Source organism: Typopeltis vanoorti, chromosome 18, assembly GCF_054136105.1.
Source record: "Typopeltis vanoorti isolate ZY-2024b chromosome 18, IOZ_Tvanoo_1.0, whole genome shotgun sequence".
NCBI lineage: Eukaryota > Metazoa > Arthropoda > Arachnida > Uropygi > Thelyphonidae > Typopeltis > Typopeltis vanoorti.
Genome location: NC_143566.1, coordinates 6,287,824 through 6,315,221, shown reverse-complemented (window position 1 = coordinate 6,315,221; position 27,398 = coordinate 6,287,824). Strand labels below are relative to the sequence as shown.

Below are 27,398 nucleotides of genomic sequence, written 5' to 3'. Positions count from 1 at the left end.
AAGATGGTCACTGACCTTCGATAGAAGATAGCACAATAAGAAGAAGTGTGAATTCTTTTGTGAATTGTGTTCCATTTTTTTCTCAGTAACACAAGCGTTCTTTAGTGGTTCTGCTTTTGGAGTTTTGTTGTTATATAGTGTGTTATTTTGGGGTTACCAAGAAAGTGAGGTCACAGTCAGCAGCATTTGCAGTGGTAGAGAAGATAAGTTTTCACTATCTAATATAGTTGAATATAGCGTTTATATTTATATATATATATATATATATATATATATATATATATTTAGCATTTATATGTATATATATGATACAGTATTTATATATATTAATAGTGATTCGTTTAGTAGTTATTATTATTACATTTAGTAATTACTTGGTAGTAAAGAATGATGGTGGATGCAGATGCAATCACAAATGGTGTGTCACTAAGTCCTCCACCATTTAACATAATAAAGGACTTTGTGGCATGCAGTGTTTGTGGCATATATGCATCCCGGGAGTTGGATATGTGGAGGGTGAGAGAAGGGGAAGTGGGTATATGTGCAAAATGCAGGCAGTGGGAGGAAATCAATGAATTAGATATTTCGATAACCGAAATATCTAATTTCAGTTAGATGTTTCCTTGATATTGGCTCAAGGAAAGTATGGAGAAGTCACAACTAATAAACGGATGCAGTGAAACTTGTTATAGATCCAAGAATAGTTGTTGTGTTTGCATCAGAATACTAGAAGTATCAGAAAGGGAAATGCAATGGTGCTGCAATGATTGGATGAGAATGACATTCTGAGAGGAATACAGATAGAAGGGCATGATGAACAAGGTTGGTCTGAAAAACAATTTAACAATTTCACATGGATGCTTATGATAGTACATCTATCATAAGCATCCATGTGAAATTGCAAGTCATTCTATCAAGTAGTTTGTTTTATACAGCTGCCTGAAGCAAAAGTATTGTCTGTATCCCTTTCAATGGATAGAATTCAGTATCGTGTGGTTATAAAATTCTTTGTAAAAGAAGGTTTAACAGCAAAAGAAATTCATTCGAAGTTCATTAAAAGTTTATGGGCACTCTTCTCCTTCATTTTTGACAATTAAGAAATGAGATGCCAAGTTTAAATGTGGCCATACCAGCCTTGAAGATGATCCACATAAAGGACATCCAAAAAGTGTAACAACACCAGAAATCATCGATCAAGTGCACGATATGGTAATGGATGACCAGCGAGTCAAAGTGCATGAAACTGCTGAGACTAGAGACATTTCAAAATAACGTGTAGGATATATTTTGCATGAGGAATTGCAAATTAAAAAGCTTTGCAAGATGGGTGATGCGCTTTCTCAGAGCCAATCAAAAATGCACTTGCATAAAAATCTATGGATTTGTTACTATGGATGAGACTTGGATTCATCATTACACACCTGAATCCAAACAGCAATCAAAGTGGACAGAAACCATTGTTCAGTAGTAAAGAAGACAAAGTTGGTTCCATCAGCAGGAAAGGTCATGGAATTGGTGTTTTGGGATGCTAAAGGCATTTTGTTTATTAATTATCTTGAGAAGAGTTGAACAATAACTAGGGATATTATTCCAATCTTTTAACCAGACTAAATGAAAAAATTCATGAAAAAAGACTCAGTTTGCAGAAGAAAAAAATCATCTTTCATCAAGACAATGCACCTGCCCACAAAGGTGTTTTGGCAATAGGAAAATTAAGGGATCTGCACTATGAATTTTTTGAACATCCACCCTATTTCCCAGATTTGGCTCCCTCTGACTTCTATCTCTTCCCAAAACTAAAACTCTTCCTCGCTAGTCAGCATTTTTCTTCGAACCAAGAGGTGATTGCAGCTGTAGAGGGGTATTTTGCAGATCTTACTGAGAACTATTACAGGGACAGGATTATGCCGCTGATGCATCGTTCAAATACAAGTATTAGTTCTTAAGGGAGATTATGTTGAAAAATAAAAATAATTTTGAAATTATAAATTTGTTTTTGCATTGTTAGGCTGAGAACTTTACAGACCACTCTTGTAAAGTGAATTGGTCACCTTGCTGTGCATAAACAGATTTAAAAAACAGGGCATTCTCTAAACCAGGGATTCCCAAACTGTGTTCTGCAGAAAGTGAATAAGTGTTCCGTGAAAAATTATCAAAATTAATATGAGCCTGGAATGGTGTTAAATGCTGCGACAAGTTCAAACATGTTTGAAAATCAGGCACTCCTCATTTTGCATGTGCATTGTGCTATTAAGGCTAGCGTGCGCTGGCCTTGACTCAGTTGGCCACGGTTGTCGACACCTCCGAGCACGAGTGAAATACGGAGATGTCTATTCTGGGAAACATGCAGTCACAAGCAAGGTGAATGCGATGTGCTATGGCCTGGCCCGGGCATGCCTGTAGTGTGCGCTGTCATAATTTTGCGATTCGATACAGCCTGCTTCGGCAATAGTGTGTGCTTCGCTTTACATTGAATACGAGACCAATGATACTCGACTCTAACCAAGGTGTTCCATTAAACAGGATTTGTGAAGTGTTTCTTTGTAGGAAAAATGTGGGAAATGCTGCTCTAAACAAACCCATGCTGAAATGGGTTTGTTTAGAATTAGTGTTAAATTGGTTAAACCCATGTTTAACCAATTTAACACTTAACGACAACCACAGAACCAGCCTATAATTTGTAACATTAGTCCTATTCCCTATTCTTTGTTAAGTGGAATCACTGCATCCTTTTTACCCTCCTTTATGGCTTACCATGTTATAAGACTTATGTTGAACATATGTTTAGGCTTAAGTACTTGAAAAATCTTATGATTAAAGCTTCAGGGAGTGAAACAGCACTAGGGAACAATATAAAATAATATTTAATGTTTCCAATATTTCAGCTCAGTTACAGAGACATCATTAGGGAGTACAAAATGGGACTTGTAACACACACACACACACACACACACACACACACACACACACAAAGGCAGCACAAAACTGAAACACATGGACAAAGGACTAGAGTCTTTTAACTGCATGGTGTGTCCTCTATGGACACCTGTCAGCAGCATAGGATGTAAAGTAGGATTCCAAATTATTAGTGTTTCCCATGTTTTGGGAAATTTTATGCAACCATATTTATTTAAATGAGGCTGATTTTTAAGAGCAGTAGCAGATTACAAATAACAGTCTAAAAACTACATATGCTATGATGGACCGTGATGGTCTTTTTCCAATTTATTCTGTGAGCTGTATCCAAAGCATAGTCTGCAAGGCCAGATTGACCATAGTCATGACCGCAGATGCATATTGTATGATCTTTCATTCGAATGGCATCTGATCTTCTTGTCTGTTCATGGCAGGCCAACTTGCAGTAACAAGGAACTCTATATAAATCTGGGACTGAGAGGAGGGAATTTGTCTTCAGGGGAGTAGATAAGGATAACTAGTTTTAAGTGGATCTTGAAAATGGTGCAATGATTGTGCTTCTTGAAGATTCTGAATATTTTTTCTGATGTGCTCCAAAATAGGGGATAGCAATAGCATTACTAAAATCTTTCTGTAGAGAAGGTCATGGATCGGGGAAAGAATTGATTATTTTTGGAGTATTGTAGGAACTGTAACCATTAGATAGAAAAGTATGGTGTATATGATTGAATTCTATTGCAAGAGAGGTCTTATTGGAACAACTGGTTGTAAGCTCTCTGTGGGTTAGTGTTTTTATGACACCATACTGTTGAGAAAGGGGTGAAGGGAAAGTTTGTGAATGTATCTGTCTGTATGAGTGGGTTTCGTATATACTGAAAAGTACAGATCACTATTAGATAGGCAGGTGACCAAGATGGCTAGAAAGGCCACACTTTTGAAGGCCATTGAGGTGCATAGATGCATTCAGGTGATGTCAAAGCTCATTACAATATTGGTATCATTAACAATTGCATTTTCAATGGAGCTTTTAAAATATGAAGAATTTTTTGTGTATGATGTAGTTTGACCACTAAGAGGGACAAGAGATTTAGCTGTTTGGATAATTATAGCAGTGAGAAAATCAGTGGTATCTACTATGGATAGTAGAGGGGGGGGATTCAATGATTTGGGTTTACAAATCTCAGGTAAGCCTGGGGCAGGGGGGGGGCAACTTAACAGGTTTGAGTTTTTTGTGATATCAAGAGGTCAGGGAGAAACTTTTTAATTTTTTAATTTGGGATTTTGTGGAAAGATCTGTAGGTAGAGCAGAATGATATCCATTTTCTGATTGTATTCACTGGCATCGAGGATAATTGTAGCACTTCCTTTGTCAGACTAGTAATGACTATGCTGTTATCTTTATCTCTGTTTGCTAATATTCCCTTAAAGGACACCTTACTGCTTTTAAAAAGGTTTTTACCCTTGATATCACTGACCTCATTTCCTTTGTTATCCATTTTGGTTATTACTCTTGGAAGAACAAAATTTATAAACAGATAGAGGGATTCTACTCTCTATGGGGCCACCCCTCTCACTTCCCCTTGCCAATTTTTTTATCAAAGATTTTGAAAAACAAACTCTTGACTCAGTCCCTTCCAAACCTTCTATCTAGTTGCGATATGCAGGTGATGTCTTTTCTATTTGGTCTCATGGCCTAGACACATACTTTTCTATGTACCTTAATAGCCTTCACCCTAGAATCCAATTTACAATGAAAAAAAAAAGCTAATAAGAGACTGACCTTTCTAGACACCTTGGTCACTCATCTACCTAATAGTAATCTGTCCTTTTTTGGTATATAGGAAACCCACTCATACAGGCTGATACATTCACAAACTTTACCATCACCCTTCCCCTTGCTCTCAACAATATACTGTCATGAAAACATTAACCCACAGAGAGCTTATAACCTTTGTTCCAATGAGATCTCTCTCTCTTGCAACAGAATTCAATCATATACACCACACTTTTCTATCTAATGGTTACAGTTCCCACAATATCCAAAAAATAATCAATTTATCCCCCCAATCCATGACCTTCTCTACAGAAAGATTTTAGTAATGCATCCACCATTTCCTATATCTGAGGCACATCAGAAAAAATATCCAGAATCATAAAGAATACAATCTTTGCATCACTTTCTAGCCCCACTTAAAACTAGCTACCATTATCAGCTCCACTAAAGACAAATATTCCCTCTCTTATCAATTTCAGAGAGCCTCTGTAGCTCAGTCAGTATAGAAGAAGCCCTTCGGTCTATACTGACTTCGGTCTATAGTGACATCAACAATGGGAATCGAACCCAGGTTCAATTCCCGTTGTTGATGTGAGGAACCTTTATCTGGTCTCGTTCAGTGAAAAGTGAGTTAGCCAGTCTCATATGGAGGGAGGGGATTTTTTTTTTTACCCAGAAACTAGAGATTTTGCATCTCTTAGAACAGACAAACCAGTCCTATGAACACACTTGGATTACAGTCATGAATACGTCCCAGCCATATGCTTGTCCCGAGGCTGGATAAAATTGGGGGATTGAGGAAAGCAGTGGTGAACTACCCTGTAAAAAAATCTCACCAGGAACCACCCCTTGTGGGTAACGTGTCTACAAAGTCACCTAGGGACGGAAACGACTAAAAGGGAAAAACCACCACCAGCACATCAGTTGCAGGTGTATATAGAATTCCTTGTTACTGCAAGTTGGCCTATATGGACAGAAATGAAGATAAGGTGCCATCCAAATGGAAGATCATAAAATATACATCTGAGGTCATGACTATGGTCAATCTGGCCTTGCAGACCATGCTTTGGATATAGCTCGCAGAATCAATTGGAAAAAGACCATCATGGTCCATCACAGTAAATTTAGTTTTTAGAATCTGCTACTGCTCTTAAAAATCAGTCTAACTTAAATAAATATAGTTGAATAAAACTTCCTAAAATATGGAAAACACTAATACTTCAAGATCCCTGTTTACATTCTATGCTGCCGACAGGTGTCCAAAGAGGAAACCCCAACTAGTTGGGACTCATATCTTTCACCCATGTTTCAGTTAGTTTTGTGCTGCCATTGTGTGTGTGTATGTGCACTCGTGCGCATGAGTGCGTGTGCGTTACAAGTCACATTTTGTACTCCCTGATGATGTCTCTGTAACTGAGATGAAATACTGAGAACATTAAGTATTATTTTTAATTGTTTCTTAGTGCTGTTTCACTCCATTAAACTTTTATCATGAGACCTATGTTAAGCATCTGCGAGGGTGCTGTTAATTCCATAGAGTATTCCTTCAAAATACACAGTGTGATATTGTTAAGTCTTACTGCTATGTTATTATGATATCTCCAAGGACACATCTCAGAAGGGTAATTACTCTACAACACAGAATTCCTATCTTCACTAATATTTTTTTGTCTTTAAATTGTGTGTGTTCTCTTGGCCAATTTGCTTGAATGAGAGATGAAAAACCCGAGTTTCCAGGAGAACAATCTGCTACCACTGTATAAGATTAGCCAACTCACCTTGAATCAAATTTACTTAATTCCTCATAAATCTTCTCACTCACTATCATTCTCTTTTCCAGCATACCCTCTACACTTAAGCATCTCATGATGACACATTCATGAGGATCAAGCTCAGTCAGTTTCAGTGATGCCCTTTGACTGGAAAGACCTGGGTTAGGTTAGAATCTTTATCAGGGCTTTTCAACTGAAGGTGAGTTAGCTGGTCTCATATGAAGGTGGAGGGTTTTATTTCTCCTCAAAACTTGGGTGTTTTGTCCCTCAGAAAAGGCAAAACCAGCCATTAGAATACACACAATTAATTATGCTACCAGCCAAGACGTCTACAGATGTCAAGGTTATCAAGGTTATCGTGGATGCAAAGTGCATATTAAAATTTTAATACCATTGACATTACATTGAAATATATGATGGATATAAAGCGCATGAGGATGCGTATTTGATCCATAATGGCCGGTAAGGTGGTTAACATGCCTAATACATGGGCCTCAAAGCCTGAGTTGCTTCAGCCATAAACCTAATAAACCAAACCAATCATGAGGATCAGATATCCTGATAAATTTCTCACTGAATACCTGAACTATATCCTCAATAGCCATTATCAATCTACTTCTCCATTCACAATCACAATTTCCCAGAATCCTACCTGCCACATATCGAAAGAACTCACCAGGATTTTTGCTTGGTTTTATTGGCTAATTTCTGCTCAGACTTCATTTCTGCCAAGTTACCTTCTTCTTATTGTACTCCTTTATGCAACTGATTATTATCAATATTCTTTTTTTTTCTTTTTTTTTTTTTGCCTCTACAAGGCTTTCTTCTAAATGTTATGCATGGATGGATTATTCATTCTATAAATTAAAAATGCCAAGAAATTAAATTCTTCACTTAATCCCTTATCCAAGTGTAACAAACGAACATGTAAGCAAACAAAGTCTGCATGTGAAATAACTTCATGACTGGGCAACTCGTATACAGAGGCTAATGACTTCAAGGTATGACACCTTTTGGCTACTTGTATATAGAAATATGACTTCTGCATTACTTCAACTTTAGTATCACTACTGGGTCTGGCTCTACTGATGGGACCTCAATAAAGGTTGAAACCGGTCTGGATAGTGATTCTTCCCATAATGCACAGCATTATACATGTTTATAAGGATATGTGCATTACATTACTGGATACTAAGGCAAGTGATGTGAGGCCACTAGCTTCTATATACGAGTTGCCTAGTCGTGAAGTTACTTCATGAGCAAAGTTCGTTGGCTTACACTTGGATAAAGGATTAAACAATTTACTATTATTATTATTATTATTCAGGCCTCCAAGGAGTCAAAAGACTCATCGAGGGAGGTCCTTCCTAAGACATAAAGTCTGTCAAGACTCACTGAGGGGAGGTCCTCCCCCTGAGAAACACAAAGTCTATCATACCACTCTTTAAACTCACTGACCGTTCTCGCTCCCACCCCTCCATCAGGCAATGCATTCCATGGCTCAACCACCCTCCACACAAAGAAACCACTCCTTACCCTCTTGCTCACAGTTTCCTTTCGTAACTTCCAGGGATGGCCTCTTGTCATCACTCCTTCCCGCTTATCAACCAAGCGAAAGAACTCCCCAGTGTCAACCCTGTAACCACCTCTCAACAGTTTAAAAGTCTCAATCATATCACCTCTCCTTCTTCTATCCACCAAACTCTGCAGTCCACATTCTCTCAGCAGATCCTCATAACTATCCTTGTACAGTCCTGAAACCATCTTTGTCATCCGTCTTTGTATCCTTTCCACAGTTAATTTATCCCCTTCAAATCCTGGGGACCAAATCTGAGAACAATAGTCCAAGTGTGGTCTGATCAGAGACTTATACAACGGAATGATAACCCTCTTATCTCTGCAGGTCAGTGTCCTTCTCATAATAGCAGCAATCCTCTGTGTTACCTTCACCACCTTTGCAATATGTCCCCTAAACTTCAGGTTTCTATCAATCATCAACCCCAGATCTCTTGTCTCCCCTACTTACTCCAGTATAACTCCTCCCATAGAATATGCAGCATCCCATTGATGTTTCCCAAACCTCAAGACCTTACATTTTGCTGCATTAAACTGACACCCCCATTCATTTGCCCATCTATCTAGCTTATTTAAATCCTCTTGCAGGGCTACCACATCTGCACTATTACTAATAATCCTTCCCAGCTTCGCATCATCTGCAAACAACTGAATATCCCCCTGCAATCCACTGGCTATGTCATTGATATAAAGGTTAAACAATCTAGGTCCTAGTACTGAGCCCTGTGGGACCCCACTTGTAACCCTCTGCCTCCTGGAAACTGCTCCACCATACACAACTCTCTGATACCTATCAGACAGCCAATCCTGAATCCAGTTGACCAATCTGACATCCAGACCCATGTGCTGCAACTTAAATATCAGCTTATCATGTGGCACCCTGTCAAATGCCTTCGCCAAGTCTAAGAAAATTGCAGTATATGCCTTTCCCGCATCTAATGTTCTTGTAACTTTATTATAAAAGGCTAGCATATTGCTAAAACAAGAGCGTCCTTTCACAAATCCATGTTGATTCTCACAGATAACATTACCCTCATCTGCCCAATGCTGTACACGGTCCCTCACTACTTTCTCCAAGATCTTAACTACTGATGACACACAGACTGGCCTATAATTAGACACTTCCAGTCTGTTACCACCCTTATGCAATGGCACTATCTTACCTTCCTTCCATTCCCTGGGCACCTTTGCCAAAGCCAGACTTTCACTGAAAAGCCACGTTAAAGGTACTGTCAATTCCCTAGCACATTCTCTCAAAACTCGTGGCGAAATACCATCCAGTCCCACAGCTTTACTGACATCCAGAGTACTCAGTATCTGAAACACACTCTCCTCCTGTACCTCCAGACCTCGTACCAGTCCTATCCCTCTAGCATTAAAACTGACTCCTCTAGGATGAAATACTCCAATAAAGTGTTCATTGAACAATTCCACTATGTCCTCTGCATCAGTCACTCTATTCCCATTTTTATCCCACAATATCATTCTTCCACAGTCATTTCTCCTCCTACTGGCTGCATAGCTAAAAAATTCCCTAGGATTTTCTTTGGATCTTAGGGCCAATCTCCTCTCATATTCCAGTTTCGCTTTCCTTACCACACTAGTCACTCTTCTGGCCTGTGTCTTATATTCCTCATGCATCTCTTCACCTATCTCCTTATATCTCTTCCATAGCCTCTTTTTCGCATGCAATTCCTGTTTAATATTGTTTGTCATCCACTTTACTCCAAATTGCGTCCTCTTCTTCACTCGTGGTATACAACTTACCATTGCTGATAACAAGTATTCTTTCACAATTTACCACGCACTGGTGATATCCCGGCCTTCCAATTCCTCCCTCCATGAAACTTCCAGAAATTTCTCAACCTATCAATCTCATCTGACACCATACTGCTTTCAAACTAATTCCATTATTTTGTTCTTTTATTATATGTCCACCTTTTGCAGACATATAATCCAGTCATATTTCACTTATTCCAACTATTTTCAGGTGAATAAAATCAAATCAATGCAACAATGTCATCTCCCTTATTTCTGATACTACTGGCATTCATTAGCGAACATAGTGATTAATTTCTTAGTCTATAACCAGTCTTACCCAGGCTACTCCTTCATCTGCAACTTCTCCACACTGTTGTCCACTCATTTATAACAACCCTCTATCACATATATTTCCAGGCCATCCCATTCTTTCTGTACTGATCTTCTCTATGCATGCATTCATTACAGCTTTCAGAATCCACTCTCTTTTTGCACTCTCTCTCTCTCTCTCTCTCATTCTCTGCCACCCCAAATCCATTTCCCCTATCCAGCTTGCAATTCCTGTTCACACATTCTCATCTTTCATGATAGTCTTCTCTCCTTTTAAAAACACTTCGGTCTCACCTGATCCACTCTCCTCTTTCATGTCACCTATGACTCCCTCATAAACACTTATTTCAGTTCCTTCTTCTAGTTACATTCTCAAAAGTGACATGATTGACACCAAATCCATTTAAATGTAACCTATCTTTTATACAATTCCATTTGTCCTGCAAATGGATTTTACACATTAGCAAACCAGATCTCTTTCTCCTTACACCGTAATTATATCTTAAATGTGTCAAATTATCACAGTATCTTGTATACCCAATGAAAATTTGGATAATGATTAGTAACATGACAGATACTTACAGAATGAATGCATGTGGACTGATAAAAAAAAAAAAATTAACACATACACACACTTATTTAAATATTTTGAAAAATAAAATTACTAATGAAACATGCAAACTTACTAGAAGCTTGTGTTGTTAAAGTAATAGCCACATATTGGTTATCACCTAACTCAGAAACTCCATTCTCTGCATACACTTTGAAGTGATAAGTTGTTATAGGAGCTAAACCAGATATAGTAACTTTGGTATCCCTGATGGTTTCCTGAGAAGGAATATAGTTTACAGAAGGTCCACAGATGTCGCAGACTATACGATAAGTTAAATCTGTTTGTGAACCTGAATAGATTGGAGGTTGCCAAATCAAAACAACTGCTGATTGATCAATAAAACCGATGGTCAAATTGTGTGGGGCAGATGGAGGCTCTAAAAAATAATTCGAGAAAGGAAAATAATTCTTAAAACAACTATTCGATACTATAAAAAACAGTAAAAAACAGTCTGTATAAATATAAGCAATACATCAACTAATAAAATAAATATAATAAATAAGTAATAAATCATTTCCAACTTAAGAAATTAAATTTCTTAAGTTGGAAACGATTATACAATATAATGTTTATACACACAAAACTGATCAAACCACTCCTTGAACTGATATACTGTAAGGCACTCGCAATTAATTCTGGCAATCCATTCCACTCATTCACTGCTCTCTGTGCAAAAAACCTGGTCTGCAACTCCTTACTAACTACACTCTTAATACAACTTCCACAGATGACCCCAAGTTCTCTGACTATGTTATATGTTGAAAATTTTCCTTTGCATTAGTTTTATAAAATCCCTTTAGTATCTTATATGTTTCTATCATTTCCATGCTTTTCCAGCTATCAAATAAACTTTGCAACCCACACACCTTCAACCTATCCTCATAGGGAACAGTCCACAGACCTGTCACCAGCTTAGTCACTTTGAAAGAATTGAGAATGACTTTCAAAATACAAAATTTAAGTAATTCATTTTTTTGGTAATTTTCCATTGTGGTTTTTATGTTTTTGAAAAAATTTATCTGAATGTTATTTGTACACTCAGTTGTCAGTATCTTGTGCTCATCACTTTTAATTGTACTAAAATTTAATTTTAATTTTATTGTATTGTACTGTGTGTATGATAAAAGGACTTCCTAGATGAGTCTTTGACTCCATGCGATCTTGGATAATAATAATAATAATAATAATAATAAACCACTTTGGCTCTGATTAAATCTTGTGTCAAGCTTTTTCCATCTTTCCCTCTAGAAAATTTCACACAAAACAAACTGATGTATAGCAAAAAAAAAAAGATTACATTTTCTTTTCCAACTTTAAATAAATAAAACAGTCAATAACAAACAGACCTACCCATGGCACCCACATCCTGAAGCGCACCCCCCCCCTACCTGTCGCTCAGGTTAAGGACAACACATTGCTATACAGTCTTCAGGGTTTAGGATCAATTAGTTTAACCTCCCAAGCGGCTAGGACGCCTATAGACATCCAACTAAATCTGGATGTGTTTCAGCCCAACTGTTTAAAGAACCTGGATAAGAAGTGCAATTTGACTGTCATGTCCATTAGAAAGTGTGATAAACCCTCACGCTGAAGAGAATGGTTAATCAGATTATTTCGCATTCGTAGCTCCCTCTCAGTTGCCTATAACAAGAAACGCACTTCCTTGTTCCATGCTGGTCAAGTGGATTTTAGTTATATAGGATAGACTAAAAATAGAGAAATTATTTATATTTTTGTTTTCTCTTTTTATTGTACAATAGAATTTTAATGTCTGGACAAAATTAAGATCTCGTATAATTTGTTCACTTAAAAATATTTAAGTGAACAAAGCCTTACCTTGGAGAACCAATTTAATTATTTATTTTTTTGCGCTAATTTTTTTCTAATCGCTTACTAGACGAAAGATTTTTCTTTGTTCTCGAAGAAATTAATTCACGATAATTATTTGAAATATTCTTTTAAAAAAAGAAAACAAAACCGACTGCCGACGTTCCAGTTTATATTATTTTTATTTTTGTACAAAACCTTCGAAATCGAATAATACTTCACAGATTTCCTTTAGGACACGCTTGAGCAACCTTGCTTTATAGAGAATAACATGAAATTCTTTAATCATATTACTAAATTTTTTCTTCATGTTGTATAGTGATCTTACTGTTCTTTGTACTTTCACTTTCTTGGTTTCCTTGTATAATTGGTCATTACAAAATGAAATTAACAGTTATGATTTAAATTTATATTTTCTGCATAATTCAGATATTTTATTCTCCAATTTTTAAAGTAAGCGATACATTTGCTTATTTTTATCATTCAAAATATATATATCAAAATTTCATTTCCTTTCACAATAGAATTGAACTTTATTTTGCCTCTGATAGTTTAACCCCCCCCGTGGCATTACTATCACACACCCGAAAACTGTTATGAAACATAGGTACAGTTTTTATTTAATTCGTTATTTTTCTCTAGTAATTGCTCCACATAACTTTAATTTTTCGATACTGAAACTATGTGGTGATTATTATTATTATTATTATTTCGGGTGACTCCAGAAGTCCTTAGACTCATCGAGGAAGGCCCTAAACATCATGTCCACACAACTATGCGATTACATTCTCACAGTATCTATCATACCTTGTCTTGAACTCGTTCACCGTCATAGCACCCACAACAGACTCTGGCTGCTTATTCCACTCATTTACCACTCTAAAAGTAAAGAACCCAGCTCTAATACCCCTGCTAACCACACTCTTGCCCAGCTTCCATAGGTGTCCCCTAGTTCTCCCACCACCAGTCCTGATCTCAAAAGTATCCTCTGAATTAATCCTATAGAATCCTTTTAGCAATTTGAATGTCTCAATCATATCTCCCCTTTTCCGCCTATCAACTAGTTTCTGCAACCCACAAATCTTCAACCTGTTCTCATATGGTTCATTCCATAGACCTGTTATCATCTTAGTCACTCGCCTCTGGATCCTCTCCACCTCCTCCCCATCAAGAAGAAACCGAGGTGACCAAATCTGGGCACAGTAGTCGAGATGAGGTCTTATCAAGGCTCGGTACAGAGGTACAATAACTTGCTTGTCTCTGCTCTTCAAGGTATTTTTCAACAACCAAGTGAGTTGATGAGCTGATTTAGCTACTTTTGCAGTGTGCCCCCTAAACTTCATCTCCCTATCCACCAACACTCCCAAGTCCCTGGCCTCATCAATCTCTTGGAGTACAGTTCCACCAATATGGTATACTGCTGCTAATCTTTTCACCCCAAAATGCATAACCTTACATTTTGTCACATTAAATTGACATCCATTCTCCTTAGCCCAGAACTCCAGTCTATCTAAGTCATCCTGCAAGACTTTGACATCTTCTGCATTCACTATTGCCCTACCCAACTTTGCATCATCAGCGAACAAATGAATTGTTCCACTTAGATCCTTCCTATATATCATTAATGAACAGATTAAACAGCAGTGGTCCAAGAACAGAACCCTGCGGCACACCACTAGTCACAGGCCATCATTTGGACTCTACTCCTGAATAAACTACTCTTTGATATCTCTCCATGAACCAAGTTAGCAAATTATAAATCAGACAATATACATATTATTTATGTATATCGTCTGATATTGAGAGACCCTTTACTGGGGAAAGGTTACTGCATTGCAATGGATAATTACTATATGTGTCCTGAACTCGCTGATTTGCTTTTACAGCATTGCACAGATAGTTATGATACTGTAAATGCAAAAAGGCAAGATATGCCTCCAGATCTGGCTTCAGGAAAGCTATCGAAGGGAGAAATCCGAGCTTATCGGTGAGGGGAAAGTCTTTGCGCTATGATGGAAAGACAAAAAAGATGTTTTTCTGCTGTCTTCCCTGCACAATCCATCAGCGGAATCTGTGGAGAAGCATGGTTTGAAGAAAGAAAAACCACTGCTGTGTGTGCATAGAACGACACTATGGGTGGAGTTGACAGGTGCAATCAGCAGCTATCATTCTACTCTGTAATGAGGAAACAGCATAAAAAATATTACAAAAAAGTGTTTGGACATGTATTAGATTTTGTTATTTGGAATAGTTTCCTCCTGCACAAGAAAAAATGTTTGTCTACCATAACATATCTAGAATACAGAATAGAAATTGCGAAAGAACTGCTGCATGCACATGCACCTTCTTCAGCAAGCAGAAAAACAGGAAATCCTGCTAGACATCTGAGGTTGGACGCTGCTAACTCCAACCATTTTCCCGAAAATCTATCACCAACGGCTAATAAAAAAAAACCTGCACGCAAATGTTATGTATGTAATAAAAAAATATATCAGAAAGGAAACAAAAATCTGGTGCCCTGAGTGTAAAGCTGCTTTGTGTGTTTACCCTTGCTTCAAGGTGTTCCACACTGTTCAAGAATTTTAAATTCTGGACAGTATGAAATAAAAAATGTTGGTTTTCAAGGCCATCAAAACAGTCCTTTTCAGGACTACAAATATTGATAGAGGGATACCTGAATGAACTGTTTCCTTTTCATCTTGAAGACGAATTTTTAAGTTCTTTTTATGATACAGAATGATATTTTCGAAGGAATAAAATATAAGAGTATTCCAGGTAAAGTATTTCAGCAAAACAATAAAAAATAATTAAATAAAATCTACCCTATATACATATAAAATAATAAGCCTTTTTATGTCATGTTTTTCGAAACGTTTTGAAACTCGGGCTACCCTGAGTGTCGAGTCTTCAAAATTCGAGTCATCAGAATTCAGGGGTGGAACCCCCTTTCGAGTTATCACAATTGAAGGAGAACTGCCCTACCAGACCGGAACACGGGGGGTTGGGCATAGCCCCCCTAGTTAATAAATGAAATATTAAATAATAACGGGAACATTTTCACCTTGCCAACACTCTACATTGATGTGATATGGGTTCCAAATTTCTTGTTTCGGAGATATATATTACATAGTTTTGTAATAAAAAGTTCTGCTACAATGAAGTTTGACATAATTAACAATATTATTACTACCTTATTTCAGTTTCTCGTGTGGGAGAAAAATAGTAAAATGTCACTCTTATAATTATATGAGATGTTATAATGGCAAAAATAGTAAGAAAAAAGTCATTTGCACTTTCTCTTCAAAACACAAAGAAAGAACATTGTAAATTCAACCAGTGGAAAAGAAAATACTACATATTTTTCTTCTGTTATCTGATTTTTTTTTCTTGTAGTACAAAGAAGAAATCACTGCATATAACATGGCGTCTGCATGAGGGAAAAAATCTGGAAATTGGTTACATTATAACGAATAGAGAAATCATGTCAGAAAAATTATTCACGTAAGATTCTAATCTCAGCAGACATAACATTTTCTTCTAGATTACATATCTAAAGTAACTGAACCTTTGCTACTATTTTACACTAAAATGAATGGGTATGTTCCCCAAGTGATTTACATTTGTAACAGCTGTCTTGCAAACGATTTATGAAATAAATTATCTGAAATATCTGCAGATTGATTAGGTCTATACCCCCCCCCCAAAAAAAAAGAAGATTATGAAACGCATATGCACCTTTCTTTGAAAATAATTCAAATCCTCTTTTTCAAGATAATTGTATGATTTAATTTCTAATTTTTGATAATAAAAGTGAAACTGATGATTATAAATTAAGCAATTATTTTGGCATAAATAATGTATAAGCATGCAAACGAAATGTTAGTATTTCTGTTAGGATATAGGTAATTAACAATCGAAAAGGAAACAAGACATTCTTGACATATTCTGCACTACAGCCTGAGGCACTTGAGTGCGACTTTAGTGTTCTCCCCTTTCTTCTCAATATCACTGAGAGTAATAAGCATTCAACTTTTCCTCCAGCTAAGAGGATATTACCAAGTATTTATAAGACGTAAATTATTTCAGAAATAGCTTCCAGCAGCAGAAGTAATATTTAGATTTTTTTAAAGAAAAACAAACAAAAATAATACTACTGAACTTTCTTTTGTGTGGTATGCATATAAACAATTTTGCATGATGAAAATATAGCATATTATTTCTAAAATTTCACATAATTTCAGCGGACAGTAGAACAGCTGGTTTTAGATTGCAAATAAATTGAATAGAATTAGAAGCTTCACGGTACAATCTGATTGCCTTTATCTTTTGTCAAAATGGTAAAATGAAGTAATTGATTTTGAATACTGTCTAGAAAAGCTTTCAAACCTGCATAGAAATTTAGAGTAGTTATGCAGTTGAGTTACAGGAGAGAATAAGGAGGTGTGTGTGTGGGGTGGGAAGCATTAGAAAATCTTCAAAATGAGCAAAAATTTTGAATCATTCCGTATATGATATTTTTCACATATTTTCAACATATCTACGAGGATATGCATTAGATATATTATCGTAATATGCATAATATGAATAAATAAATAATTAATAAATAAAAGACGAAGGCGAAGAATCATTGCTAAAATATCATTGGATATAAATTTTTGATACCAAAAAGACACACAATCAGAAACCGAGTAATGCAATTTAGCATTTTAACATTTTTATTTTGTCTTTATGAATAACAAAAAATCGTTTCTAAAACTGAAATGTGATGATCCATATAATGCTATTTGGCTAGAAACGAAAGCAAAAGGACATATTTATTTCAATAAATATTATTTAAAAATATAAATATTTGACATATTTTCAAAGCAAACATTTGAAAATTTTGAAATTCAAAAAAAAATTATTCAATTATTATATGTAAAGTGAAAGAACAATCAGTGCAACTCTTCCTGTGCACTGATTTGTAGAATAAAATATGCAAAATTTACTATCACTAAATAGATTCATTGCAAAAGCTGATCAGTGGTCATTTCAGGATTGATTTTTTTCGCATATGTGAAATTCGTTTCAATTTTTGGGAAGAGACACAATAAATCATTTTAGAGGCAAGAAAGGTCAAATAACTTAGGACAGTAAATGAAATTCTACGCAAGACAATAGACGTAAAGACAGGGGGACACAAAGGTCACTCAGCAACAGTTAATCCACTAATGGCTATAGAATAGCTGTAATGAGATTAACGGCAGAGGAAGGTAATGGCATGATAAAAGGTAGAATGCCGACGAAGTTTTGATCCATGAAAAAAAGCTAGGGAGAGCTGACTATATCATCCACACCAGCCGGTTGGGAGGTTAAATGATAACACAAAAGTAGTATTTATTTAAAAAACTACCAATATCTACATAATACAAACTAATAATAATATTTAAAATTACTTCAAAGTATATTTTCTAGCTTTTGTAGACGAAAATTTATCAATAATGTCAGTAAAATCAACTCGCTTAGCCAAATCATTTTCGATGCACAAAATTGTTGATTAAGTCGTTCTTGGCTACTTAGAAATCTTTAGGAATTCTTGAAAGCTGATAGTTCGTACTATCACTTGCAGCATGTTGTTTGAGATTACTCTGGGCCAAGTACTAGGGTCATCATATTTTATATCAGATTTTTCAACAGGGGCTGCAACTGAAGCATCAACTGTATCATATTCTTCCATAGTCACTCCTTCTGCAGATTTTTCACTTGCGGCCTTTTCTTCAGTTGCAAGAGGTTCATATGTAACAGTCACTTGACTTTCCACTGCCTTATGAGTTTCGATTTTACACTGATATTCTGTTTGGATTTCAATGTCAAAAACGTTATCACTACCTTCACTATGTTCAGTACTGAGAACTATGTCCTTTTCGTTTTCAGATTTAAAAATTTTGGTTATGAATTGACGACCTCGCGATGCTTTCGATTCTCTCTCGGATTTATGTTTGTACTTTGAATCAGATATTGGGATTTTATTTATTTTAACTAGAATGTCTTTGCTTGCTTGAGAGCAATTTATTTAAATATTTTTAATATCTCAAATTTGTATGATCTGAAAATAAATAATAAAGTTTGTTTCATACAAAAAAAAAAAAAAACGTAACTGAAAAAGCTTTATATTTTCTTTTACTTACTTACTAGCAAAATTTTAAATTCAAATAAGACAAATTCTTCGCAAATAAAGAATTTTTGTAGAAAATTTTCAGTTCCTAGACATCAACTTAACCAACTAAAACTATCAAATAAAGCTTTCTCTTTTAAGAATAAAATAGAATTCCCTCAGCATCTGTAGCATATGCACGATAGGCATCGGTAGGGTAGTGTGCCAGTAACTTCGGCATTGAAACGACGCCGTGCATAGAAAGTGAGATGGGCGAACGAAAACTAAAGTAAATCCTTTTGAATGGGAAGTTCAGAAGAGTGACCATAAGTTTGAAAAGATGGATAATGGGTTGAAAGCAATTGCAAAAGCTAGTAGTCCCTCTCGGCACATATTCATTCATATTTTATAAAGTTTCTTTTTGTCTTTTGTTGGTCTCACTTAACTGGCCGACCCGACAAGACAAGGCCCTCAGGCTAGAGCCCTGCCAGCCCTGCACTTGTGGGGCCATGGACCTACCTATATTCCTAGTATACTAATGAAACACTGTTCTTTATTTTGGACCATGAGCCTCTGTATTTCAATAAGAAGAGCAATAGAACATTGGCCCTTTGAATGGAAAAGCCTGGTGTTTGATTCTTGTTGTGATAAAAGGAATCTTTATATGGGCTTTTTCAACTGAAGGTGAGTTAGATGATCTCATTCAGAAGTAGCAGGTGTTTTTTTTTCTTCCAAAAACTGGAGTTTTTCATCCTGCATACAGGTAAATCAACCACGAGAACACACACAAATTACATACCAAAATACTGTTGTTGATGATGGTGGGCAATAAATAGCATTGATGGTAATAGTGTCATTGTATGTAGTTGGATAATTAAGTAGTAGGGGATATGTGTGTGTGTAGTGGACTACAGTTGAGTAGAGTAGAGTGCCCCCCTCCCACAATGAGTTCTTGAACTCCATGAAGTGTCACTTAATAATTATTTCTGAAATGTTTTGAGAAACTACTTGCAGGGAAACAACAAGTAGAAATCGTGAAGTTTTAAGGATGTGTTTGAAATTTCTGATATTCTTTGAACCTATGAGATAGTAAGTGTGAAAAACATTAAAAAAAAAGTGATACAAGAGTGGAGAACATAGATGAAGGTGAGGCAAGAGATGAAGTGTGTGTGTGTGCACGCGCAAAATGATATCAGATGTAGATACGAAGGGAAGATAATAACATTCGTGTACACGCATTGAGATACAACCAAGTTAATTAAATCTAGCCTCTAGGCATATCTTTTAGCTCTTGTGTTGTACTCAGCAAAGTTTAGTGTTGGCTCAGCTTTTGCCTTGCCAAGTTATTGAGTGAATTGTGTACATTTGTAAATTTATAAAAACAATAAAAAACATTCTTCAAATAACAAAATTGCAAAAAACTGATGCACCATGTCAAATTCAAAGGAAGCAAAAGGTGTGAAGTGAAAACGAACTACTAGCTGCTTTATAAGTGAATGGCTGGATGAAATAGTGACAACTGCTATGCCAAAAGCTCATGAGTTGATAAACATTCAGCTGAGTGAAATATTTATGTATGATGCTACAATTGGTGCTGTTTGTATTTATTGTCATGATGCAAAGGTTGCTGGGAATTTTGCTAATGGGAAGAAGTTTGATGTCACTTTGAAGTTGGACTTTTTGAAACGTCCAACTTTTGTCATTTGACAAGTAACATAAATCTGGATGGTATACACAAACTTAGGCAACAAAATTGTTCTTTGCCAGCTACAGTACTGTGTATGCTACGTGAAAGTTCAGATGACTGAGAGAGAAAACAATCAAACCCAGAGCAGATTAAAGTTCTTTTTAACAGTGTCTTATTAGTTGTTAAGAAGAATAACTCTTTACTTTCAGTTCGACATATCAATGAACATATGGAAAAGTATGTTCAACTCCCAGACAGCTGGCGAAGCAAAAATTATGCATTTGAATTTCTGGAAACAATCAATTTAATCATTGAAAATGACATGTTTCAGCAAATTGCATCTGCAAATTTCCACACCTTAACCAATGATGAAAGCACTGATATAACTGTTAACAAATGTCTCATTCTCTATTTTAAGTTTAGACCTAAAGATTGTAATGAATATAAAACATATTTTGGCAGAATAACTCAGTTGCAGGCATGTGATGCCTCCTCCATTGTGTTAGCTATTAAACAGTTTTATCAAGAAAAGAAACTTAATCTCCAAAAAATGGTGATGTTTTGTCCAGCAACACTGTGTAGCTCACCATGAGGATCTGAGAATCTGTGATATGTGGAAGGAAATTAAACTAATCAGAGATATTGATACATTAATGAGAATAGTTTACACACTCTTTTCTCGTTCCACAGTGAAAAGACATGAATTTAAAGAAATTGTCGAGGCATCTGAAAATGAAGCTATTGCCTTCAGACCACTCAATGAAGTGCAGTGGCTATCCAGACATTTTGTATTACAGGCAATAATAAGAAACTATGAGGGACTGATCACATATTTTGAAAAAGACAAATCAAATGATCCCATGGTTAATTATTGTCACAATAAATTAACTAATGTGACATTCAAAGCAGCTATTAATGTTTTAAGTGATGTTTTTGAAGAAATGGCTTCGCAGTGCAAAATCTTACAAAGGAGTAACCTTACACCACTAGACAGTCATCATTTTGCCAGAGGGAAGATTAACAAAATCAGGAATCAGTATTTAGAAGGTGACGCTTGCTGGAGTGACAGAGTAAATGCTTTACTTAAACAAGAAGAGACTGAACAGGTAGATAATAGGCCCCTGTTAAATTTTATAAATTGTTTATGTGCACATTTAAAGGCCAGATTCCCTGAGAATGAGATACAAGAATGGTCAGTGTTTGATATCTCCTCTATTTCATATTGTGATTTCTCATTTGGTAGTGAACATGTTAATGCCCTTTGTCTTAAATATCATGATTTTTCTGGATGATACTACAGAAATAATTAGTCAGTTTAATGATTTCAAATTTTCTGTACAAGAAAAAATTAAATGCAAAATGATATCAAATTTTACACAAATGGTTGTATTTGCTCTTCAAAATGAGCAGTTTTGTGATTTGGCAAAGTTGATAATGAATCAAATAAAAAAACAACTTAGAAATTGTTTCGGGGAATGTCATTTGGATATGCTAATGAGGGTGAAAAGTTACCAATTATATGGAAATTCAATTAATTTAGATAGTGTGTATAAAGAGTGGGTGAATGCCAAAGACAGAAGAGAGAAAAAATAAAGAGATAGAAGCTAGAACTAAACAAATGAGAATTAGTACCGGAGTTATTATGAATGTTTGACAAGGTGAGAATTAGTAATGGGAATATTTTATTATGTATGTTTAGAGTTATTTGCAAAGTTAGAAAATTTAATTAAAGGCAATCAGTCACTAGTGTTATCTTTTTTTTTTTTACTTTATTTCTTACTTCTAATCAGATCAATATTAAATACATATAAAATATTTATGTTAGCTCTGTGATTGATGTCACATAACTTACTTGGTGATGGTAATAATACACACACTTAGAATCCTATCTAGTACACTCGGTATCGTGTTGGCCTCACAAGTCTCCGGATCGAGTGCTGCCCAAGGCTTGTGAATTGTGATTTCTGACTGTTTACTAGGGAGGCTACTGCCGTGTGTGGGAACACGGTGGGGAGTTGGGGTGACCTGGCTGACGTCCCATTGACAGAAGGTAAAGAGTGAACTAAAATCTTTTAACTTTTTTGCTTAAATGATCAGTATGGTGACTCGTATGGGTGCGCACACTTTTCAAAAGAAGGCAAATTTTGCACACACGCAAATTTCTGCGCACACTCACAGCAAAAAATTAGAGGGAACATTGGTCGCTGGGTATTTGTGGTGACAAGGATATGTAAGAAAGGGTCCAGAGAATATTCAAAAAGTCAGTCGTCTTTGGAATGTGGAGTACGAGGATAAATTGAGAGAATGTAAGTTATTGATATGATTGAGATATATAAGCTAGTAAGCTAGTATTGTTATCGGGTCGACATGGAAGAGATTTTTCATAGAACGGGAGAGGGGGGGATGGAACAAGAGGCCATTTGCTGGATACTGCATAAAGAGAGTGTGAACAAAGGAGTGAAGAGTAGGTTCTTTGCGTGGAGAGTGGTTGGTGAGTGGAATGCATTGCCTGAGTGTGTTGTGGGTGTAGAAACATTGAATCAGTTTAAAGCACAGATGGATGAGCATTGTGTGCAATAGTGTGTACCTCCCACAACGAGTCTCCAGACTGTGAAAATGCAGTAAAACAGTAGCGCACTCAGGATTTAATCTTGGAGGAGGGCCCAAGTTGAGTAGATGATTTGAGAATACACACTCACATTGCATACGACCTATGACTGAGCATCTGATGATCGCTAATTCATAAGTAGTATAGAAATAGAAGACATGACACAAAATAAATTTTTTTTAAAAAAATGAATTTTACTACAATAAAGAGCTAAAAGGCTTTTTTTCGGCGACATAAATTATTTAATTAAGAGGATAAAAATTAAATTAAAAATTCTTTGGCATGAAACTCTTAGATTTCGATCTTCGAGTTTCTTACTCGGCTTTAAATAATGAAGGATTTATTATCCCTTTAATTAAATAAAAAATAAATTGTGTAGCTCAGTGGATGTGGCATTTGCCAACCACGGCGCTTGGCCGCACGAAAGAAGACTTGGTTTCGAGTCTAGTCGGCGACTAGAGAAAATTTTTCTAAGCCTTTTTTCGACCGGTTCCCGAGTTAGTCGATCTCTGGCACGGGCAAGCAGGTTTTTCCTCCCGGAAACTCAGGTTTTTCGTCCTGTAAGCTCAATAAAATCGACCGTAGAACCCACATTATTTCAGACATTAAAAAAAAATATATTGTGTTAGGGACCACGAGATGGCGGCACATTTGAGCCGTCTCTCTTCAGTGAGTACCGCTTAATTAGTGATAGCCTTGGGCCATCTATCTCTGATTGGTACCAGTGGAGATTGAACTGCCCACTCAGTCTCCAAAAATTAGATAGGGCTAAATGGCCTCGCCTACTCCCCGTATACGGGAATAAAAAGGCATTAGCTAATTTTTTTTTTTTATGAATTTTAATTCGGAAAAGATTTTTGGAAAATTTTCTAGTGTTTTATTTTTCCTTTTTCTTTGGGAGGGAGGCAAGCTCCCCCCCCCCCCCTCTGGATGTACCACTGCCAGAAAATATAATAATGATATCCTCCTTGTTTAATTCTGTATATGAGTTTATACCAATTTCTCCAAAATCTTAACAACTACAGAGGAAATACAAACAGGCCTATAGTCTGATACTTCCATTCTACCCACATTTATGCAATGGTATTATCTTACCCTTCTTCCACGCTACACAAATGTGCTCCATTGCAAGCCTTCTATTACACATCCAGGTTAACGGCACTGTCAGTTCCAAGCACATTTCCTTAACCCTGCAGAAGTCATGGTCGAAAAAATTACAGCGTAGGTCGCGTGTATCTGAGAGATACATTCATTACTATAGTATGTGCTAAAATGTGATAAAACTTAAAGAAAAAAAAACTGCAAATAAAATACATGATGGTTTATTTATTTTCAGTGTTACAATCTAGAAATTATTGAACAAAGAAACAAAGGGAAAAAACCCAACTAAACCAATACTATACTGACATCAAAGTTTGTAGTATCTCTCAGATACCATTTACTATCAAATATCACTTTCACTTTCGACTCCATCATTCTCATCATCAGACTCGAGTAACAAAATCGCTGAATCTCTTCAACATCTTATGGATTATCCAATCAATATATTTTTCCAGCCATTTTCAAGGGTAAATAAAAATAAAAAAAAAACTAAACCAATACTATACTGACATCGAAAGTCACAGTATCTCTCAGATACAATTTACTATGAAATATCACACACCTTTACATAACACGTGTTAAACCAAATCTGACTGCATAAACAGTGTGGAATATTATTATTATTATTATTATTAAACAAGACCTCACTGAGTCAAAGACTCATCTAGGAGGTCCTTTTATCTCACACACATCTCATCATACCGGGTCTTAAACATATTCAAACTCCCTGCAGCCACCACACTCTCAGGCAAGGCATTCCAATCATTCACAACTCTGCACGAAAAAAACCTGCCTCTCACTCCCCTACTCACACCCTCTTTATACAGTTTCCAGGTATGACCTCTGGTTCTCCCCTGATCTCCCACTATTCTCTGTAGAACTTCTCCACCATTGATCCTATAACAACCTATTACCAACTTGTAGGTCTCTATCATATCTCCCCTCTTCCTTCTCTCCACTAGACTCTGCAAATTACATCTTTTCAATCTTTCCTCATACTCGACATTCCAGAGGTCAGAGACTACCTTAGTCAGTCGCCTTTGGACCCTTTCCAACGTCTCTTCATCCTTCTGAAAACCAGGTGACCAAATCTGGGCACAATAGTCCATGTGTGGCCTAATCAAAGCCTTATACAATGGAACAAGAATCTCACTGCTTCTACACGTCAGTGTCCTCCTCATCATTCCCAGAAGTCTTTGTGTTTATTATTATTATTATTATTATTCAGGCCTCCAAGGAGTCAAAAGACTCATCGAGGGAGGTCCTTTCTAAGACATAAACTCTGTCAAGACTCATATTCCCCAGCGACTTCTATTCCTGTTTTTATATCCCCTTCTGTCAACCACGTCTCAGTGATCGCAATAATTTTTGGCCAGGCTGATGCTATCTGCGCCACCAATTCCTCTCCCTTATTCCGGTTACTCCTGGCATTAGTATACAGCATATAAATGCCATTGTTTCTATACCCAGCATTATCCCTTCTAGACTCCACTGGGCTCAGTCTTACCTGACATTGTCTCCCTTCTCCCAAGTATCCATTCCCACAAGAGGCCACCCCTGCTATCATCCTCCCTGGGACACACTGACTCGTTCAGAACAGCAATCTCTCCAGATGCCTACGTCCTTCCTCATTCAAATGTAAACGGTCTCTCGCATACAACTCCTCTCTTTCCTCAAACGCACTCCAAGCATCCACATATACCAGTCCTCTCTTGTCACACATTCTCGCTATTATGCCATTCAATATCACCGCTCTTCTGCTCAGCACATCATTATCATACCTAGGCAACACGCACACTATTTTTCCTCTCTCTGTCTTCTTCCGTACAGTCTCAAGCAAAAATCTCATATCTCTCGCTGCCCGACTTACATTACCACTCAAGTCATTCGTTCCTACCATCACAATCATCTCATCCACCCTTTCACTTCTCTTAATTGCCATAGCCACCCTTTCTATTGTTCCTCCTGGCAAACACTCCTCACGCATCCTATCCTGAACACCACGGATCATTGAGTCACCATACATTATACCTCTTACCATTCCATCGCTCCTATTGTTTCCATTCTCTCCTCTTCTTTCATTCCCATACCTCTCTCTTCTACTGTTTCCATTCTCTCCTCTTCTAGCACTCCCATACATCTCTCTCATTCCCTCTCTCCTACTGTTTCCATTTTCTCCACTTCTAGCACTTCCATGTCCCTCTCTCATTCTGTCTCTCCTACTGTTTCCATCCTCTCGTCTGCTGGCATTCCCATACCTCTCTCTCACTCCCTCTCTTCTACTGTTTCCAATCTCTCCTCTTCTAGCACCCCCATACCTCTCACTCATACTCCTTAAATTCTCTCTCTCTCCTACTCTGATTCGCCTTGCATTCATCTCTTCCATTCTCCTAATCTTATCTTTCATACTTCTGCTCTCATTCACTAGACATTCCACCTCCTCTTTCAACTCATCTATCTCCCTCTGCAGGTCAGTCACTCTTAATCTAAATTCACTCTCCCAAACAAAACCATCTCCTAAACTTCCACAGTCACTCACACCTTCCACACTATCAACCATTATTTTCTCATTCTCTCCTATCATACTACTCGTCTTCCTACATTCATTCTCCGTTCCTGGAGCAACAAAGTCGGATATCGATATATCTAATGTACTTATTTCCTCCACTGCCTGCATTTTGCGCACATACGCTCTCCACTCTCTTTAACAAACCACATATGTAATTCCTTAGAAGCATACATGCCGCAAGTACTGCATGCCACAAAGTCCCTTATGATATTGCTAATAATTGAGTTCTTAAATGGCGGAGGACTTGGCGTTACGCCACTTGCGACTGCTGCTGAATCCACCATCATTCCTTACTGCCGAGTAGCGTAATCCTTAATAATTATTCAATTAATAAATAAGAGGGGAAAAAAGTACAAACATCAGAACATTTAAGTACTAATATAATTAAATAAAATGAAATATAACTAAATACAAAGTAACTTAGCTTCGTTTTGTCTTCCACCGTTACGCGTTCGATTCTGACGGTACCAACATATATTATATCGCGACAGCAACTAACTTCCGAAAAACAACCACTGAAGTACACTCGTATTCAGAGAAACAATTCAGCACTCAAAATCGTAGAAAAACGGAAAAAAAACGGACTATTCACCGATTAAAAATCACTTTCTTCTGCACCAAAGCAATTAAACTGGAGGAGTCTAGTTGTCTTCGCAATTTTGGCGATGTGTCCCCTAAATTTTAGATCCTTATCCACTATTACTCCCAGATCTCTTATTTCCTCTACTTCCA

At 36.7% G+C, this 27,398-nt stretch overlaps 1 protein-coding gene across 2 annotated transcripts in view; it reads right to left on the bottom strand.

The window, feature by feature from the left end:
- The window catches only part of LOC150096472 (ephrin type-A receptor 4-A-like), a 709,579-nt gene that overhangs the window by 448,911 nt on the left and 233,270 nt on the right, over window positions 1–27,398 (bottom strand). For both annotated transcript variants that reach the window (XM_090407961.1, XM_090407962.1), the window contains exon 5: window positions 10,815–11,117. In XM_090407961.1, the coding sequence (XP_090264087.1) occupies window positions 10,815–11,117 (303 nt within the window). The remainder of the gene's footprint in view (window positions 1–10,814; window positions 11,118–27,398) is intronic.